At 50.5% G+C, this 19,892-nt stretch overlaps 1 protein-coding gene across 1 annotated transcript; it reads left to right on the top strand.

The window, feature by feature from the left end:
• The first annotated feature begins 226 nt into the window (after window positions 1–226).
• On the top strand, window positions 227–2,882 carry LOC124688505 (germacrene A hydroxylase-like). Its single transcript, XM_047222175.1, has 2 exons — window positions 227–1,161; window positions 2,243–2,882. Exons 1-2 carry the CDS (start codon window positions 247–249, stop codon window positions 2,873–2,875), a joined length of 1,548 nt encoding a protein of 515 aa, XP_047078131.1. The 5' UTR covers window positions 227–246; the 3' UTR covers window positions 2,876–2,882.
• Window positions 2,883–19,892: the final 17,010 nt, after the last annotated feature.

Raw genomic sequence — 19,892 nt, 5'->3', positions numbered from 1 at the left:
AGGAGGGGAGGTGCACCGGGAGGGGCTAGAGGGGCCGCTGGCGGCCGAACGGGGGCAAAGGGAGGGTTACACGAGTGGAGTGGAGGGGAGGTGGGTTTTTTTTCTAAACAAGTTAGCCACCAATGGTAACGTAGAGGCAGAGAATGATCACACGTGCCAGGAAGGGCAGTCGCTCCATAAATATCACGGAAGGGAGCAGATTGGTTATCAACTTATCAGTTATCACTACAAGCTAAGCTGCCTGCAATGGAGGTGGCGCCGTTAAGTTTCTGTTTCATAGTCCTAGCCACTCTGCTAGCCCTTTGGTTCCTCAAGCTCTCCGTCTCCCGCCCCAAGACCAAACACACGAAGCAACAGCTTCCTCCTGGTCCATGGACTCTTCCCATCATCGGCGCCCTCCACCATGTCATATGCACGTTACCTCATCGCAGACTAATAGAGTTATCTCGCCGTTATGGGCTGGTGATGCTGCTCAAGTTAGGCGAGGTCCCGACAGTCGTTGTCTCCAGCGCCGAGGCGGCGGCTTTGGTGCTAAAGACTAACGACCCCGTGTTCGCTGAGCGTCGGAGCACCACGTCGCAGGACATGGCCGGCTGCGGTGGCAGGGGCATCGTCTTCGCGCCCTACGGCGACCACTGGCGCCAGATGCGCAAGGTATGTGTCGTGGAGCTCCTCAGCTCCAGCCAGGTGAGGCGCATGGAGGGCATCAGGACCGAGGAGGTGGGCAACCTCCTGCGCTACGTCGCCGACACCGCCTCCACCGGCGGCACAATCAACATCAGCGAGAAGGTGATGGCGCTAAGCAACGGTGTCGTGTCGCGGGCAGCGTTTGGCGGCAAGTTTACAGAACAGGAGGAATACATCCGCGAGCTGGACGTGATGCTCACTCTGCTAGGCGGCTTCTCCCTCCTCAACCTCTTCCCGTCATCACGGCTGGCACGGTGGTTCAGCATCGACGCGCGCCGCTTACAGAGAAGCTATGACCGCATGCAACACATCATCGGAAACGTCATCGAGGGGAAGCAGCAGGCCGAGCGAGCGGCCTGTGACGTCGCCTGCTGCGCCGACAACGAGGACCTGGTGGACGTGTTGCTGAGGCTGCAGAAGGAGGACTCGTCGGAATCGCCCCTAACCAGAGAGAGTATATTCGCCGTATTGATTGTGAGTATTTTCAACCATCTTTTCTTAGGGTCGACAAAATTCATTTTAAGAACAGACCCACACATTTTGTTTGGGATAACCCATGCTACTAGTAACGTGAAGAGTAATCGTACCTTCTAAAAATAATATCAGTCCGGAGTATGTCATATCGCATGGTCATTCGGTCTTATCCATCAACAAGTTATCAGGCTCGTGCGCACCGAAATAGTTGGGTTTCTTTCGGGTGGTGACAATTTTCAACTCACTGAAAACGTGGAGGATAACATTGTTTGGAGGCTCATCTCAAATGGCCAATACAAAGCAAAGTCCGTCTATGAAATGCAATTTTTGGGATCTACTCTCTCTAGCCTACACAAGTCGGTGTGGAAAGCTTGGGCGTCACCCAACATGAATTTTTTCGCGTGGCTTGTAAACCAAAATAGAATTTGGACGGCCGACCGTTTGGCCAAACAAGGATGGCCAAATTGTAGTCTTTGTCCTCTATGCAAGCAATGTACGGAGTCTGTTACTCACCTCTTTGTGCAATGTTGCTTCACCCGTCGGCTTTGGATGAAAACCAAAGATTGGTTGGATATCTTTGAGCTTCACACTAACCTTTAGGAGGACCTCACTTTCCCCGAGTGGTGGAATATGATGACCACGGGGCAAAATGGCAAGGCCATGGCTTCCCTCGCTGTGCTCATGTGTTGGGAGATTTGGATTGAGCGAAACGATAGGGTCTTCAAGAGCAAGCATGCGCCCTCACACATCATCTTCAAGAATATTAGAAAGGAAGCTAGGCTTTGGGTTCTAGCGGGTGCAAAAAGATTGGGTAGTTTGATGCCGGGAGAGTAACTTGTAATATGGTTCTCGACTTTTACTTTCATGTAAACTCTCTTCTTAATTATATATTGGGTAAAGCTTTTGCCCACATTTCAAAAAAAAATTGAAGTTAAGGTTTAAAAATAATATGCCTATGTTTTTTTAAATACCACATATCATATATCTCTATGGTATTGTTTTTCACACGATAAATTGTTTTGGACAATACACACATATTTAATCTCTAACGATTTGTACCGTATATAACCATTGTTTCCAGGATATATTCGCTGGTGCAACAGATACCACAGGAACTGTTTTGGAATGGGCCATGTCCGAGCTTGTTCGTCATCCTGATGTCATGACGAAGGCATATCTAGAGATCCGGAAGGTGCTAGGTGAAGATCGATCTTTCATTACAACCAGAGACATTCCCGAGCTACCTTACATGCGCATGGTCATTAAGGAGGTTCTTAGGCTACATACACCATTCCCTCTAATCCCCCGGATGACTAGAAATGACTGCAAAATTCTGGGTTATGACATGCTAAAAGGCACCACTGTCCTCATTAACGCCTTTGCAGTGTCCAGGGATCCAGCGTATTGGAAAAATGCTGAAGATTTTATTCCCGAGAGATTTGAGAACAATAACATCCAATATGTTGGGGCACACTTCGAATTCACCCCGTTCGGGGCTGGGCGAAGGCAGTGCCCAGGGATGATGTTCGCCACATCAACCTTGGAGTTAGCTTTGGCAAACCTTATCTACCACTTTAAATGGGTGCTTCCTGGCGAGGGCAGCCCGGAGTCACTAGACATGTCCGAGAAATTTGGGGTTACAGTAGGCAGAAGAAATGACCTATATCTGATTGCAGTTCCACGTGGATGCTTCAACGGCTGTACATATATGTAGACACAACAATTCCCCTGGATTTGTCTTCTTTATGAATAATCTCTCTCTCTATATTAGAAATATAATTCGGCTCCCGGATGCGTATGCTGCCTCTACCAAAAAATTATATTTCGAAATGTTAGATTTTTTTTTACCATATGGTGACTTGGTTCAACCACAACCTAGGGAAGGAACCTGGGAGGAGTTTGTGCATATGAACGTTCAAGTCTCTGATAGCCACATTTCCAAGGATTTGATTGCTCATATGTGGGCGTTCGGGGCGGATGTCCCTGGATGTGCGGCGGCAGCTGCTCCCTCCATGGCCTCTCCGGCGATGGGTGGTGGTGGTGGTGGCTGCGGGTCTATTTCCTGCCTAGACACGTCGTCGGTTCTTCAGCTGACGGCGCGAGGAGGGGGCAGCGACCTTGCAAGGCGTGGATGGTGTGTGTCGTCGTGGCGAACAGACAGATGCCATGGGATGGCTTAGATTGGGGCCGAATGGACGCTAGAGGATTCGGGGGAGGGTTTGCGACTAGATGGGATGAACTTCCGGATGCTTTCCTCAAGAACACAACCAAAGGCCGGTTAGCAAGAAGAGAGACAAGAGGAAGAACTCTTTACTAGATCGCTTGCTTCATTGATCTCAACATGATTACAGGTGCCTAGATACAAGTTCTATCGTCTCTTCTCCTCTGTGGACACGCGCCTGTATGAGGCAGTACCCCCTCTCCTTATATAGGGGAGAGGGTGGCTTACAGAACAAGAAACCCTAATGGCATCTTTGACTGGACAAACTACTTTACAAAGCTACTTTAATCACAGATGACGCCGGAGTCTTCTTTAATCAGGGACGCTGACGTCCTCCGGCTTCTTTCAGCGTCATCTCTCTCTTTGGCGCCAGGGCTCTGATTAAAGCCGCTTTGCTTAGCTCATCCTTGTCTTCTTGTTCTGAAGAGAATCTTTGACCAGTCCTGCCGACAGGCCCTTCTTTCCGGTATCTTCTTTACCAGGTTCCGGTATACCCCTCTTGGGGATACCGGCTTGGTCTCACTCACTACTAGGGAAAGGCCCATTGCCGGCGCACCTAAAACGCCCATTGCCGGCGCACCACGAGCCCGCCGGTGCGAACGCGCCGGTGATAAATGGACACTGCCGGCGCACCAGGTAGTGCGCCGGCGATATCTCAGCTACTGCCGGCGCACCACCCAAGCTTCGCCGGCAAAGATCTATTCCACCGGCGCACAACCAGGTGCGCCGGCAGTAGTGCTTCCAGCACTGGCGCATGCCACGTGCGCCGGCAGTATGTCATTTAGGTGCGCCGGCAATTAATTCGAAAATTCTTTTTTCCAGCTTTTTCCAGCATATTACAATACATATTTGACAGCAGTATATATTTACAACGCAGTTCATATTTATACAGTATTACATGCAATATGAGAAGCACATAGAGAGCCAAGTTTCATTTCTGGTATCGGCACACAAATACGCAAGTCTCGTTTCGGAATGTGTTGATTCATACAACACATGTGCATATGCAACACCGAACGACGAAGTTTCACAAAGTTAGAAGTCTTGGTACATAGTCGTCACAAGTATCGTCATACACCTCACAATGTAGGTCCTAACCTAAACTAGAATCACATAGAACATGACCAACATGGTCATGACCATCATCACGAAGGCCATGGTCTTCATCCGGTTCCTCCTCATGTCCCTCATCTCTCCCGCTAGATAACGGGCGTATCTTCCTTCCGCCTCCACCCTAGTGGGGTATCCCTTGTAGCTGTTGCCGCCGAAACGGTGCACCTGTCTCCGACAGTCCTCCCGACCGTCGTAGACTCCAGGAACCCTCCCTTGTACACGACATATGTCGTCGGCATCTCCATTCACAAGACAAGTAAAACGTTAGTACCAATGCAATGAACAAGTGCCAACTCAAATAAGAGACAAGTAGTATGAACTAAATAGCATGTGCCTCATACTTTGTTGGTCGAAATAAATAATAACATACGGGGATGGGGTCGGTGAGGCTAGGTAGGATGCACAATAGATTGATATTTGTGGCCATCACACCAAGCCTCACTGGCCCCACCCCGGAGTGTACAAGTGACCGAACATTTTAATCATCGGCCAATGCAATTAAGAAGTGCGAACTCAAATAGAAGACAAGTAGTACGAATTAAATAGCGTGCCTCATACTTTGTCGGTCGAAACAAATATTAACATCCAGGGATGGAGTCGGTGAGGCTAGGTAGGATGCACAATAGATTGATACTTGTGGCCGTCGCACCAAGGCTCATCGGCTCCACCCCCGAGTGTACGATTGACCGAACATTCTAATCATCGGCGAACTCCAAATACGAGGCAAGTAGTGGTCGAGTAAATGCAAATAATTATTAAGCTATGTACGCCATAATCTTGAAATATATAGCAAAGTAAATGAAACTACAGACACATGTTCACATGCACATTCATACAACTAAATAAAAGCAACTAGTCGATTCTATGGGAATATATAGCAATTATTACAGTACGGAAGCTCAAGGACATATCGTTCAAGCTTTAGCAAGTGTTCCCGTCGTAGGATCAGGTTGTACGCCTAGGGGGGAATGGACGGCAGCCCTCAAGCGAGTTGAACGGCCTCTCATCACGCGACATCTCCAAGCGGAGGTCTATCTCGTCATTAGGTGGTAGACCATAGCCGTAGAAGAACTCGCCAGACCTATTGTTGACATCCTGCAGGATTATCGTGCAAATGAACCGCTGGATGCGACCCCAGCTTCTTTCTAATCTCTCTATCGGGGACATCCGCCATGTTTGCAAACCTGTTTCCGAGATTATCCGGCAGCAACATGTCATCTGCGTACTTTATGTACTCCTGCATCCGAAGGATGGCGTACCACGCGTCCATCCCATTGTCGGGCGTCGATCGCCCGAGGCAGGGGAAGTTGGTTGTGTGGGTTAAGACGAAGCCTCCTCGGGATTTCCTCTCTACTTTGAGGGGGCCTGCCTTGTTGGCGAAGCCGGTGAGAGCATCATTGAGAAGGGCCCCGATGTGGGAGTAGTCTTTCTTGCGGTCCCTACCCGAGTCGAGATAGACCGCATGCGAGTGTTGCGGGTGCACGACGATGAGGGTGCAGAACTTGTCTCTGCGGAAAACACACGGATTAACCTTTGGAAATGCAAATGGAGATATAGGATAGAATGGTGATGGGGGACTAGCGAGTGATTACTTACTCGGGGAAGTAAGGGATGAGAATGGCGCCCTTCTTAATGTTCGCCGAGCATGAAATCCTCGACCTCGCCGGGTGGCAATCGCGCGATCCCCGGGGTTGCGTGATGATGCTCTCCCGCATATAGAAGGGGTCCATGATCGCGATGGTCGGCGTCCCCTCCTTAACAATCTGGGAAGACATGCTAAGAGCAACTAGGCGAACCACACTAAAGTGGAGCGCTTGCATGCGATAGATGCTGAAGATGTCATTGAACCGGATGAAGCACAAGTCCGCGGGGTACTTCTCGACGAAGTTCATGCCAGTTGGCACCTTCGCCACGAAGAGAGGGTAACCAGGATCTTTTGATTTGAGAAGAAGGTTCTCCACATGCAAGACAGTCTCATGCAAGCTCCTCATATCCGGGGTGAGTTTCTTCACGACATGCTCCGGCAAGCATCGGTTGACCCAAGTGATGCGAGAGGTCGCCAATTGTTTGGCAACTTGTCAACGAGTGGGACCTTGTCCTTGGATTTGGCCGCCGCCGCCTTGTCTTGGGCGTCCTTCTTATTTGCCCTCTTCCTCTTCTTGGGTTGTAGTGCTGGACCATCCATCGCCGTAGTGGCCGTAGCACGGAGTGTGTTTGGGCTCAACATATTTTTGACGGCGGCGGTGGCGACCTCCTCAGGATTTTCCTCCTCATCGACCGTTTCTTGAGAATCGAACAGCCTTCTTGGAGCACACATATTTCAAGCCCGGCGCATCCTCATGGACAACTTGTGAAGACGTAGGAATATCCCATTGGAAGTTGTCACGTTCATATTCCTCGGCCTCCGGCGCAGCCTGGCTGTTGTGGTGGGGCGCTGACCTCCGGCGCAGCTGGCCGTTCGGTGGGGCGATGACCACGGGCGCCGCCGGGCCGTCGTGGAGGGACGCTGACATGTGGCGCCGCAAGGTGCTTGTCTTTGCTTGCCGTCGACCCCGAGTAGGTGTTGATCCGAATTAGGGTCTTCGGCCATAGCAGTACCCAACCCTTCGGTGAGGCCGGATTCAACGGGCTATCGTCATCGGCACCATGCGGTTGATTAGGAGGAAACAAATCCTCATAGCCCGGTAACGCCCGATCCACTTCAACCCGGTAAACGTCATCCGCCATATCTCGTGTGTGCCACTTCTTATCCAGGGGCCGAATGATGGACCCCCTCGCGACGTCTTTGAGTTCGTCGTTTACTCTCATCAAAAAGGTGCATGGCGTCGAGAGCGCCTGCGAGAACATGTGTATGGCGTTAGAGAGAGGGCAAGGATGACGAAACTAATATATTAACTTGATGTACACATTAGTTAATTACCGTGAGGGCGTTGAGCTCGGCTAATGTCGACGGGCCAGCACATGCGGCGGCGGGCGTGCAAGTGACGGAGGGGCTGCTACCCGGCATGGACGGTGAATCCCTAGCACCAGCGACATTGCCGGCGGCCGGAGGAGTCTCCATTATAACATTGTCATTGCCGGCGGACGGCGGCACCATCGAGTTGCTGCCGTTGAAGCTAACCACTTGCATTTTCGGGGGGGGGCCTTGTTTGCCACCCTCATACCACGCTTGTAGAGCGTTGAAATCTGCTTGGACTCCAGCGGCGACTTCAGCTTTGACTTCAGTGTACGAGTGTAGCTTTGAGTTGCGGTACCGGTTGCGGTACCAAACCAGCTTGGACTTGGGCTAGGATTGACTCCCTCATTTCCTCCGCCTCCCGCTGCTTCCTCTCATTACGCGCATTTTTATCGGCCGCAGACGACAAGCCATAGTGACCATGCTTGTAGCCTGTACCGGCGCCAGCCACACGGCCTCTATGCGGCCTTCTCGTCGGTGAATGCTCATTAACGATGTTTAGCGCCCGTACGAGAGGCTTGTCCCAGGCTACCCTGCCCGTCGACGCCTGGGACGAGGAGCCTTCGTCACCTTGGGAGGCTTGAGAAAGTCTTTGTCTTTCTTCTTCCTGCGGAAGAAACTCGAACCATTTAGAAATGTTGCTACTATTATATGAACGATACTTGATCTAATAAAACCGGTAAATTGCTTACCAGTTTTTTCTCCAACGCCAGGACCTTCTCGGTCGTTCGTGAACCAAATTATGTCGGTTACGACCTTCGGGTCCGTGACAAGTTCCCCGGTTAGTTTCTTCTTATGGTACCGGGACCCGATGAATCTTCTTTCAAGCGGGTCCTTGTACTTGAGCCAGGGGTTCTCAATGCCGGCATTTACATACGCCTCGTCCTCCTTCGCCCAATAGGGCTCCTTTCCCTCGTACCCACGGCTCCCAAGGTTGTGGTTGCCGATGTTAAGCTCCCGCATTTCCTTCCCCCACAACTTGCGATTCTTGGTTGCTTGTAGCTCTTCATTGGCCACAAAAGCATCAAAGTCCGCCTGGGTGACATGCGGAAAGGCGGAGTGGACCTCTTCGAAACCTTTGCCCTCAGCAATCAGCTTCCGCACCATGTACTTATAGCTGCTGAGGTGTTTGGTGAACTTCGGGAGGGCTTGTGAGTTCACAATGTTGTTGGTTTGATGACCGGAGGCGTAGTCGCCTAGGAACTTGTATCGTGCGTGCAACCTCGCAATGAGCTGGGCTCGCAAAGGCGCTTTGCTCTCAGCTCGGAGGTCCGTCTCGTTGAGATTGACGACCTCTCGGAGGATACATGCCGGTTGGTTGCCGTACCCCTTGGCAACATCCTTAGGCTCCACCGGCAAACCACCGGCGGGGTCCACCTCTCGTGATCGTGTCTCCGCCGGTGCCGACCGTGTTTTGGCGCCTTGCCTTCCGCGGCCTCTTGGCTCCACTTGTCCCGGTGCCACTACTCCCGGCGGCGCCGCTAGGATCGTCGCCGCTTGTCTCGCCGCCACCCCGGCGGCGCCGGTTGCCTCATCGCCGCTAGGCTCGTAGGTACTACCCCGGCGGCGGCGCTTGCCTCGTTGCCGCTCGGCTCGTCGGCACTACCCCCGGCGGCATCCTCCATCTCATGGTCCTCGTCGCCGCCAACACCGGCGGCCTCGGCATCCTCCTCCGTCCTAAAGAAGTGCCTATTGTAGTGCTCCTCTAACTCTTCTTGAGACGACATGGTGGCTTGCACTAATAGAAGATGAAAAAGAGTTAGAATTCACGGAAAAATTCGGCATGACCCTTGCTAAAAATTGGTCATGCCGAGTGCTAGAATTGCCGGGAACGGAAATGAATCGACATTCCGGCACTCAATAGCAACTCAATCCCCGTAACAGAAATGCAATTCACATATATGATACATTTTTCATTTTCATTTCTTTTCCAACCAGCATCGAGAGTGAACATAGCAACAACATGTGTCATTTCTCATTTGTGAACACTTGACATCTCAACCGAGAGACAACATTTCCATCTCAACTGAAGCAAACCGAAGCATTTAGTATAACAAATACAACCGAGAGACAACATATCCATCTCAACATTTCCAACTACTGCCTTTTTCTTTATTTATTTCTGTAGTTGCTACTATCATACCAAACATCTAAATACTGCAGAGTTTAGAAAATTAAACATAATGATTAGGCATTCCCTGGATTCAAACCAGAATTCAAACACTAAATAAAAACCATAACCATTTTACATCAACACCATGCTACTCTCTGGCTACATAATTAAAACAGTGCCAAATAGAGCTTGTACCCACTTATACAAAATACACTAGGTACCTTATCATTTTCATTTTGTTTTAAATGAACCAGATAAGGAACATAGCACCAATTTTCATTTTCTTTTAAATGAACCAGAGAAGCTCACATGTGTCATTTCTCATTTGTGGATTATCAGAAAGCTCCAATTATAAATCAACTAAATGAACCTAGCTAGCTACTGTCCATTTGCAACAGCACATCATATATTTGCAAAAACACAATTTTAAATGAACCAGAGAATGAACATAGCATTTCTTCTTCTTAAATTAAGTAAACCAGTAGCTAAACCAGTAGTAGCATTTGCTACTGCCAACTAGTGTTCATTTCATTTAAATGAACCATGTACTGCTAGCAAATTTTATTAACTAAACCTACTAAATTATTTTGACCAGAGAACCATCATATTATTATGAACATACCTAAGAAACATGAACCTAGCTAGCTACTTCATTTGCATTTCATCTAAACCAACTAAACCAACATATATAAAGTTCATTTTCAACTTGATTCCAGTAGAATAAGCATGAACCAGAGAACCATGTACATCATTTTTATTTTGTTTTAAATGAAACACAGAATGAATTGAACCCTAAAGTGTTCATTTCATCATTTTTTAAATGAACCAGAGAGCATTATTGCTATATCAACCAGCCAACATCTAGAGAATTTATAGAATTTAAATGAACCAGAGAGCATTGTCATAGAAGGCACTACATTTATAGAATTTCAGGCAGCCAACATCTTGCTATATGGTTCATTTAAAAATTACTACATTTTCATTTGCATTGAACAGCTACCATTATAACTCACTGCAGGTTTGGGATAATTGGCCCAATCATTTGAATTTCATGTTTTATCAAAATGCTGCAAATAACATCAGTCTAACACACTTAGCATCTGTAGTACCTATGCAATTTTCAAGCATCAAGACCCACAAATTACAAGAACTAATAATGTTCCAGAACTGCAAACCAACACTAGAAAAATTAGTTTCAAACCCTATTGCATTGTGTTTCAATTTCATTACTACAAGAACTAGAAACTGATGCTAAATGTAATCACACGAGCAGAGAACTATTGGAGGATTTCGTTGAACAAAATTTCTTTGTTGGAGGAGAACCAAAGAGGGCAGGGGGAGGGGAGAGGGAAGGGAAGAGGGAAGGGGAGAGGGAACCAAACCTCACGGTGCCGACGTCCCCTACTCCAACGGCGGCAGCGCTGATGTCCCCTACTCCAACGGCCGTGGTGCCGACGTCCCCGTCTCCAACGGCGGCGACAACGTACGGGTCCTCTTGGTCCAGGGCTTCCACGCGGCGGCGTGTATGGGGCAGGTGGGGGCTAGTGGAGGGGATGTTGGTGGAGGGAGATTGTGAGGACGGCGGTGCTCGAGATCGACGGTGGCGGCAGCGAGAGAAGAACGATGGCGCGGTTAGGGTTCGTCTCGATTGGGGAATGGGGAGGGAGAAGTGTCGCGCGGTGCGGCTAAGTCCCGTGTATAGCCGGACCCATGTTATTGCCGGCGCACCACCTGTTTGGTTCGCCGGGGACAACTGTACCCCCGGCGTCCCCGGCGAACCAAACAGGTGGTGCGCCGGCAATAACATGGGTCCGGCTATACCTGGGACTTAGCCCCCAGCCCCTGGCTGGCCATTTCCTTTTCTATTTTACTTTTACTTTTTCTTCATTTCTTTATTTGTTTTCACTTTATTTTATGTTTATTTTCTTTCCTCCCAAATCATATACAAAAAATGAGTTATGCATTATATTTATGTTCTTATCTTTTTAAGATAATAACAAAGCAATATGCATGAGTTATGTAAAAACATGAAGATATGAGTTATATATACATGCATGCATAAAATATTGACCAACACAAATCCTATACTATTTTTTCCTTTTCTAAAACATTTCCTTTTTCTATTTTATTTTATTTTTCTTCTTTTCTTTATTTCTTTTCACTTTCTTTTATGTTTATTTTCTTTTCCCACAAATCCTATACTATTTTTTTCCTTCTCTTTTCAAGATAATAACAAAGCAATATGAGTTAATTAGGCATTACAAAAAAATATGAGTTATATATACATACACAAAATATTGACCAACACAATATTAATTAGTCATACATAAAATATTGCAGCACTGGGTGTGTCAGCACTGGGTGCTCAATCCGCTCTTTATCATTCAACACTGCCTCCTTTCTTTCTGCGTGCCAGCGCATGAGCTTTGCTTCCTTGCGGTCCGCGTAGAACCGTTGAAGCCGGGGGCGAGCGGGAAGTACCACACAACTTTCCGAGGAGCTTTCTTCTTCCCTTTCTTGTACCGTTCAGCTTCACACACGGGACATTTGGTCTTGTCCATGTGCTCCTTGCGATACATGATACGGTCGTTGATGCGGGCGTGATACTTTTCGTGGGGTAAGTCGAGAGGGCACGTGATTCTCTTGGCCTCGGCTAGACTACCAGGACACGTGTTCCCGGCAGGAAGGAGATCTTTCACGTATTCCGGGATGTCGTCGACGCTTGTGTCCGTCCATCCGTGTTTCGCCTTCATCCGCAGCACATCGAGAGCTACTCTCAAGCGAGACTCCCCCAACCCGCGACCTCGAGTCGTACAACGGAGTATTCGAGTCTATCTCGAGTTGCTCAAGCTTTGATTTCCGCTTGGCGCCTTTCGTCTTTTCGAGAAGCGGATCTTGAAGATGAGGGTCCCGCACGGCCGAAGCTAGCGGCACCTCTTCGTCGTCGTCAAGGTTATTGTCGTCGTCAAGGTTATTGTCGTCGTCAAGGTTATCGTCATGTGCGACAAACTCTTCATCGTCATCCGTATCATGATGCCCTCCTTCTTGCCGGCCATTTTTACCAACTGCCGCCGTCGCCCCATTGACCTCCGCGCCATCATCACTCATCCATTGAGTGTGTCCATGCATGAAACCATTAGTGAGTAGGTGCCCCTGCAATTTGCCTGAATACGGGTCAAACCATTTCCCTCGTTTGCATCTCCGGCACGGACACAATACCTCCGTGCGGTTATTTTCATACATGTCGATGATCGCGTGTTTCAGATATCTCATCACGATGCTTTCACTCATCTCGATAACCATTATCGCCTGCATGGTAAGATTACATAATTCATTAGAACCATGCATCCGTCGGTAGTTTTCACGGAAAATTTCGGCATGACCTTCCTACACGGTAGGACATAGGAGCGCCAGAAATGTGCCGAAACGGAAACTTGAAGAATCAACATTTCGGCGCAACGTTGGCAACTCATTTTCAACGCCAACACACACACAAGCACAAGCACAACATATATATATGCCACACACGAGAGCTTTTCTTCAAATGTCCAACATACATTGATTACATTCCTTAATTTGTTCATTAATCACCTATTTGTTTGATATATTCGTCGATAAGATCGAGACGACGCGCCGCGACAATGGCGTATGGAAGCTGACTTTCTAGATCTAGATCTAGATTGAGCGGTCAATGCGGGATAGTAGATCTAGATCTACATAGGGGGATGTGGGAGATGCATGTAGGAAGGGAAGATTTGTTCAAAAAATATGATTTTGTTTGGTCAAATTGGTGAAATTGGGGATAGAAATGGGCAAAAATGAGTTGGGTTGGGAGAAGGCTCGGGTTTGTGTGGAGAAGTGGAGTGTAGTGAGTGTGTGAGTGAGTGTGCTGGTTGGTGGCTGAAATAACTCCCAGGTTATTGCCGGCGCACCTGGACCATGGTGCGCCGGCAACATATATCCCTTTCGGCTATATCACCCCCGGGCCAGGCCCAAGAATCATTGCCGGCGCACCGGCCCGGGGTGCGCCGGCAATAGCAAATTTTCCACCGGCGCACCACGCGGGCCGGTGCGCCGGCAATGATTCTTGGGCCTGGCCCGAATCGGCCGGGGCCATGCCAGGAAATAGCGCCGGCGAGCCTTTACCCGAGGTGCGTCGGCAGTAGTCCTTCATCGCCGGCGCGTCTGAAATGTGGCGCGCCGGCAATCCTTTCCACCGGCGCGTGTCCAAGGTGGTGCGCCGGCACCACTTGCCTCCACCTATAGGCTTTTCCCTAGTAGTGACTTAGCCAAATTCTTACCTTTGTGTTCCGGTAAGAATATTAAACCGGTATCTCGATGGCTCAAACCATCCGGTTTGGCATGCCTTTGGCATACCGGGGGTTATCCCCCCAACATTAGTCCCCGAAGCTGGTATAGTCTGGCGGATTCTATCCTACAGACCATGCCAGGTTTTCATCTTTCTAGGATACCGGTTTAATCTCTCCGGCTTTGAGCTTGGATCCGGCATCTTTGCCCTTATTTGTCTTTACTATCTTTGCAAGGAATTCCCCGGCATCTCTTTTCTCCGGTATCATTCGCATTTACTCTTTCCTCGGCGAAGTCGAGAATTTTTCGGGCCCCACGCCTGTCAGTGACATGCGCACTGTTAACTGGCGCGCCAGTGTCAGTTGTCACTTCGCTTCGACTCCCGCGCGCTCATTAAATGCACCACTGCGGATCCCACTAGCCACTTCGGATCTCGTGTGTGCCTCCGTGTGGCCTCTTATTTTTTCGCGTGTACTTCCTCGCCACGTGGCGGCCCATGGTGCGAACCGTCGCGGGCCGCGAGGCGAACCGCCGCGGCAAGGCGGTTTTCGGCCCACCTCCTCTCTTCTTTATAAGGAGAACTGCCCCTTCTTCTTCCTCTTCTTGCATTCCCCAACCTTCGCGCACAGTGCTCCTCGCCTCTGCGCCTTCGCCGCTCTTCCTCCGCCGTCGTTTGCTTGAGCTTTGTCATCCGGTGAACTCACGCCGCGTTTCCGCCGGACCTCGTAGTGCGGAAATCTTCCGTAGTTCCTCCGTCGCGCCCGCAGCATTCTTGCTTCTTCGCGTCCTTCTCCGCCTCGCCGTCGACGGTGCTCATCGGCGACAGTAGGTCCGCTCCTTCACCGGCGAACGTCTTCCCCAGCGACTGCGCCGCTCGAGGTTAGTGCCAATCTCACTTTGCTTGCCATTTGCTTGCTTTCTAGATCTTGGGTCGATAGTGTTCTTATTTCCTCTTTTTCTTTGATTTTCTTCTTACTCGTAGATCTTCGCGCGGGGTTCAACTGTGGGATTTCTGTTTTTTCGCCTCCAAACCAATGTCTGGCGAGGAATCTTCCTCTGCTTCGTCTTCCTCCTCCTCCGGTAGTCATCGTAGACAATCTTCCGGTGGATCTAGGGCTTCAGATCCGATGGATACCGATTCCGGCAACCAGCAGGGATCCGGTGGCCGCCAAGAATCCGGTGGATGCCTAGAATCCGGTAGCTCTAGCCAAGCATCCGGTAGCCACCTAGAAACCAGTAGCTCTGGCCAAGCATCTAGTAGCTCTAGCCAATCATCCGGCGCGGAGCCTTCCCCAATCACTCGTGGAGCCTGGATGGGCTCCAATGTTACCGAATACGAGATCGATTGGTTATACCGGTCCCGCAGGATTCCGGAAGGAGTAACCTACCGGCTTCCCGGTGACGAAATTGAGCCGGAGCCCCAGCCCGGTGAACATGTTGTTTTCCTTGCTCATTTTGAGCGTGGCTTCGGCCTTCCTGCCTCTCCTTTTTTTTCGGGAGTTCTTAAATTTCTATGAACTCCAGCCTCATCACCTTCCTGGCAATGCCATCTTTTACCTTTCCTGCTACGCCACCTTCATGGAGGCCTACATCGGCATTCGTCCCACTCGTGAGACGTTTGCCCGCTTCTTTGCTCTGCGGATTAATTCCGTTCAGGGCAAGGAAATTCCTAAACCCAAGCCGCCTGTGGAGTGCGGGTCTTGCATCGTCGGCTCCCGCCAAGGGAGCACTTTCTTTAAGTTCACCGGCCTTGAGTCCTGCCGCGCCTGGCAAGGAACTTTCTTCTACGTGAAGAACAATGGCCGCGCAAATCTCATTGATCTTCCGCCGTTCCAAGTGGGGCCTCCCAGTAGAGCCAACTGGAGTTATAACCCGAAGACGGATCATGCCGAAACCAACCGGGTGGTACCCTTCATGGCCTCTTTGAAGAAGGAGACCAACATCTGCTCGGATGATATCATCCGCACCTTTATTTCGCGCCGGGTGCTTCCTCTGAAGCGCCGGGTGCATAGGATGAGCGAGATGTACGGTCCTGGCGATCCCACCAAGATCACAGGCCGTCCCCTTAGCAAGAAGGACGTCGTCCGCAAGGCTAAGCAGATCTGCCAAACTGCTATGCCATTTGAATGGGAATGGGGCCTCCTTCCCCTCAGCACTACTAACCCTCCGACCCAAGAAGTAAGAGATTACGCAATTAGGGTTGGTTTTGCCGGTAACTTTTTGCTCTTGTTAACCCTCTTTTTTCGTGTTTCAGGCCAAGGACCGCTTCCCCCTCATTCAAGCAGAGCGGCGTGGGATCTGCGTGAAGCGCGCCCTTGACTCCTTCGACCCAGATCCCTACATTCGTTGGAAGGATCTGAAGATGGGCAAGACTCCAGCTGCGCGCCTTGGCCGGTCTCCACCAAAGCCAACCGGGTCCTCCGATGACCTGTCCATGCTTGAGGTATTTTTTCTTTTCCGGTTTCTTTTACTTCTTCGTTATTGCTTTCTTGCGAATTTTTTCTTAGCTATGTTTAACTTATAGATCCATGAGCACGCGCCGCCCTTGCGCGCCGAGGCCGGCCATGAGTTTGTGGACAAACTCATGGCCCAGGGCCAAAAGAACAAGATGCCGGCATCTGATGCCGGTTCCAGTCAGGCCCCTCCCTCCAAGCGCTTCCGGACTGAGCCCTTGGGGGAAAAGGAAGTGGGCGTGCGCCGCTACGGGCGCAAGCAGATGCCGACTGCTTCCGGGTAAGTTTCTTATTTTCTTGCTTGCCTCTTTTTGCCAAGTTCCTTTTTCCGGTTGCTTTTCTCCAACTATCTTTCTTTCTTTCTCTCAGCCCCGCGCTCAAGCTTGGCTCAAGGCCAGCGGGCTCTGAAGGTTCCGCAAGGACCTCAACCCCTCCTCCTCGCTCAAGCCCGGCACCATCTGGTGCCGGCAACAGCTCTGCCTCCCCTTTCGGGGGACACAACAAGTTCGGGGCGTGCGGCCCCTACATCAGCAGATCACCGCACGGAGGAGGATCTTTCCTTCCTCCCAGAGAACCAGGATACCGGCGCCAGCAACATCGGCGCCGAGGAAAAAACTGCCGGGCGGGCGGAGCCTTCGGCTCCTCCCGTCCTTGAAAAGAAGACAACTTCCGCGCCGGGATCTTCCGCGCCGGAAAGTTCCAACCTGGGTGACGCGCCTAGCGCTCCCCCTTCTCCACGAACCATTCTGATGCCACCGCCAGATGCTCCTCGCATCAAGCCCTCCGGGGCTGCTCCAACTGCGCCGCCGCCCAAGATCTCGAAGCTTATCAAAGGGAAGGCGACGGCCTCCAACGCGCCTTCCGGCGGCCAGCAGCCCCTGGTGCTGCACGTCTCCAAGGCCGCCAGCGCTGCTAGCAAGAAGGCCACCGGCCTGCTTGGCCGTATCACTGAGTTCCAGCGCAGGGGCCGGGACCTGGGGCATCTGCTGCCCTACGCCCAGAAGTGGAACGCCGCAGATATGACTCCGGTGACCCGCGGTTTGGGCAAGGACAGGCTGCCGGCACCTGACCCTGTTGGGGACCGGTCTTCCGAGGAGCACTTCATGCGGCTTCACAGCGTCGTGAAGGAGCTCGACAGCGCGTGGTATGATGGCACGAACAACTTGATGGTACGCTTTACTAACTCTTTCCAACTTTGACCGGTTTCCTTGCTTCCGGATTCTTTCTATCTTTTCTTTAGTTTCATGCCGGTTTCTCTCTTGTCTATCTTCCCAGTCCCCGAGTTTTGTGGTGAGAGCGCAGCTTTTAGCACAAAACTTTAACTTAAAAACTTAGCGTGAAACCGGCACTTGCCGATCCCGAGTTTTGGGTTAAGAACTTTGTTCTTAGCGCAAAACTTAGCTTAAAAACGCGCGAAACTAGCACTGCCAGTCCCCGAGTTTCGGGTTAAGAACCTTGTTCTTAGCGCAAAACTTTAGCTTAAAAACGCGCGAAACTAGCACTGCCAGTCCCCGAGTTTCGGGTTAAGAACCTTGTTCTTAGCGCAAAACTTTAGCTTAAAAACGCGCGAAACTAGCACTGCCAGTCCCCGAGTTTCGGGTTAAGAACCTTGTTCTTAGCGCAAAACTTTAGCTTAAAACGCGTGAAACTAGCACTGCCAGTCCCCGAGTTTCGGGTTAAGAACTTTGTTCTCAGCGCAAAACTTAACTAATCTCTTTTTCCTGAACAGCTCACGGCTGACGCTCGGAAGGCCCTCTTTGAGGAGCTCCTATGGGAACACCGGGACCTCGCTGAGGCACATGATAAGTGCCAAGGTAAGTTTTGTACCACCGGCATCTTCTTACCGGAAATCTTTTTCCTCCTAACATTTATAATTTTTTGCTTAACAGTGATCCCGGAAGCTTCCATTGAGGCTCTCAGGAGCAGCTTGCTGCCGCCCAACGTACAATTTTTTCCTCTCTCCTGTTAGCTTGGTTTTCTTTTCATCTTAACCAGCACAATCTTGTCAACACCTTCTTTTCCGGGTTACAGGGGAGAAGGACCAGCTCATCCGGCGGCATCAGGAGGAGCTGAGCGCCCAAAAGACCAGCTACCAGGAGCTCAAGTCCCAGCTCATCCAGCTGGGGCTTGATCATGCTAAGGCCCTCAAAGCTGCCGAAACTGATGCAGCGGCCAAGATGAATGAAGCTCTTGAAGATGCCGGCAACGCCAACTCGGTGTTGCTAGCTGAGCTGGAGGAGCTGGCCAAAGCCCAGAAGGCTGCCGAGGAGAAAGCTGCGCGGCTGGAGGAGGAGCAGGAGGAGTGCAACCGGCTGGTCCTGCAAACTGACACACTTGCCTACCGTAAGTCCTTTCCTTTTGCACTTTCTGACTACTGCCCACAAGCCGTTTTTCTTCCGATCACATTTTCTTTTCGTTATCTTTCCTTCCGGTTGCCTTTTGGATTCCCTTCCTTAGCCTTTTTCTTTCCTTGCACAGGCCTCTTCCCGGACTCTCAGAAGTATGCTGTCAAGAAGGTTGACGAGCGCCGCACTGCCCAGGGCCAAGAGAATCTTGGTGCGCCATGGACCCCCTATGACCATCTGGTCGCGCTGAACGCACGGGTGTCTCATATGCACGCCATAGATCGCAACCTGTCTGACATTCCTGATGTAGCTACCCAGCTCTTCAGGACTCTGTGGCCTGGCGAGGCGGTGCCGGATACTTTCTCACGCGATCGGCGACCGCCTTAAGGGCGCCGGCAAGAGGATCCGCGAGTGGCGGTGCTCGCTGCCCGCGCTGGAGCAGACTCTGCCCTCCGCGTTGCCTGCTCATGGTATCCGGAGCTGAACTTGGATGCCCTCACCGGAGTGCGCGAAGGCGCGGAAACCGATCTGGACCCGATTCTTACCGCTAAGCGGCAAGATCGCGCGTACCACATCGCGGAGTACGCCGATATGCGCACCTTCATCCCTCCCCCTTCTGATGTCCAAGACTATCTTGACGAGGAGGAGGATGAAGCCGAGGAGGAGCCTCTGGGCGATGCCGGTGCTGGCGATGCCCCTCCTGAAGCCCCCGCTGCCTGATTATCTACTTGCCTGAAGATTTACCTGTGTTATGCTACTTGGTCCTGCGTGTCTCAAAAGAATGTCTTGTTAAATTCTACCCCGGTATGCCGGGGTTTATGATGTAAAACTTTAAGTTCGCTTTTGGTTGTCGTACAACAGTTTATGCCGGTAAGTTATACCGGTAGTTAATTATCTTAAGTTTGTCTTAGCATATTTGCTTCTGGTTTTGCTTTTATCCTGTACTGCAAGGATTTCCAAATTGTTTCCGCATCCAATTCGATGCACACTTGGTTCTTTTGCCTTGGCTCTGCCTGCCTTCTCTGGGCGTTCTTTGGCGTATGAGCACAAGGTTCTTTCACCAAACAAGCATTTTCTTGAATTTAGAAATAACTTCGAAATTTTGCAAAAAACCGGTTTAACCGGGGTTAGTTAAATTTTCCGGATTGTTCTTTCCTGCTCTCCCTCTTCGCAGTTCATGTGCTTATCCCCTACCGGTTTATCTTGCTTGCCATGAAGCCGG

Source organism: Lolium rigidum, chromosome 2, assembly GCF_022539505.1.
Source record: "Lolium rigidum isolate FL_2022 chromosome 2, APGP_CSIRO_Lrig_0.1, whole genome shotgun sequence".
Lineage (NCBI taxonomy): Eukaryota > Viridiplantae > Streptophyta > Magnoliopsida > Poales > Poaceae > Lolium > Lolium rigidum.
The sequence above is the reverse complement of the archived record's forward strand: the minus strand, read 5'-3'. Positions and strand labels throughout refer to the sequence as shown.

Coding starts and splice junctions, on each gene's coding strand:
- LOC124688505 (XM_047222175.1), top strand. CDS start 247: ATGGAGGTGGCGCCGTTAAGTTTCTGTTTCATAGTCCTAGCCACTCTG. Junction 1,162..2,242: donor GTATATTCGCCGTATTGATT/GTGAGTATTTTC, acceptor CATTGTTTCCAG/GATATATTCGCTGGTGCAAC.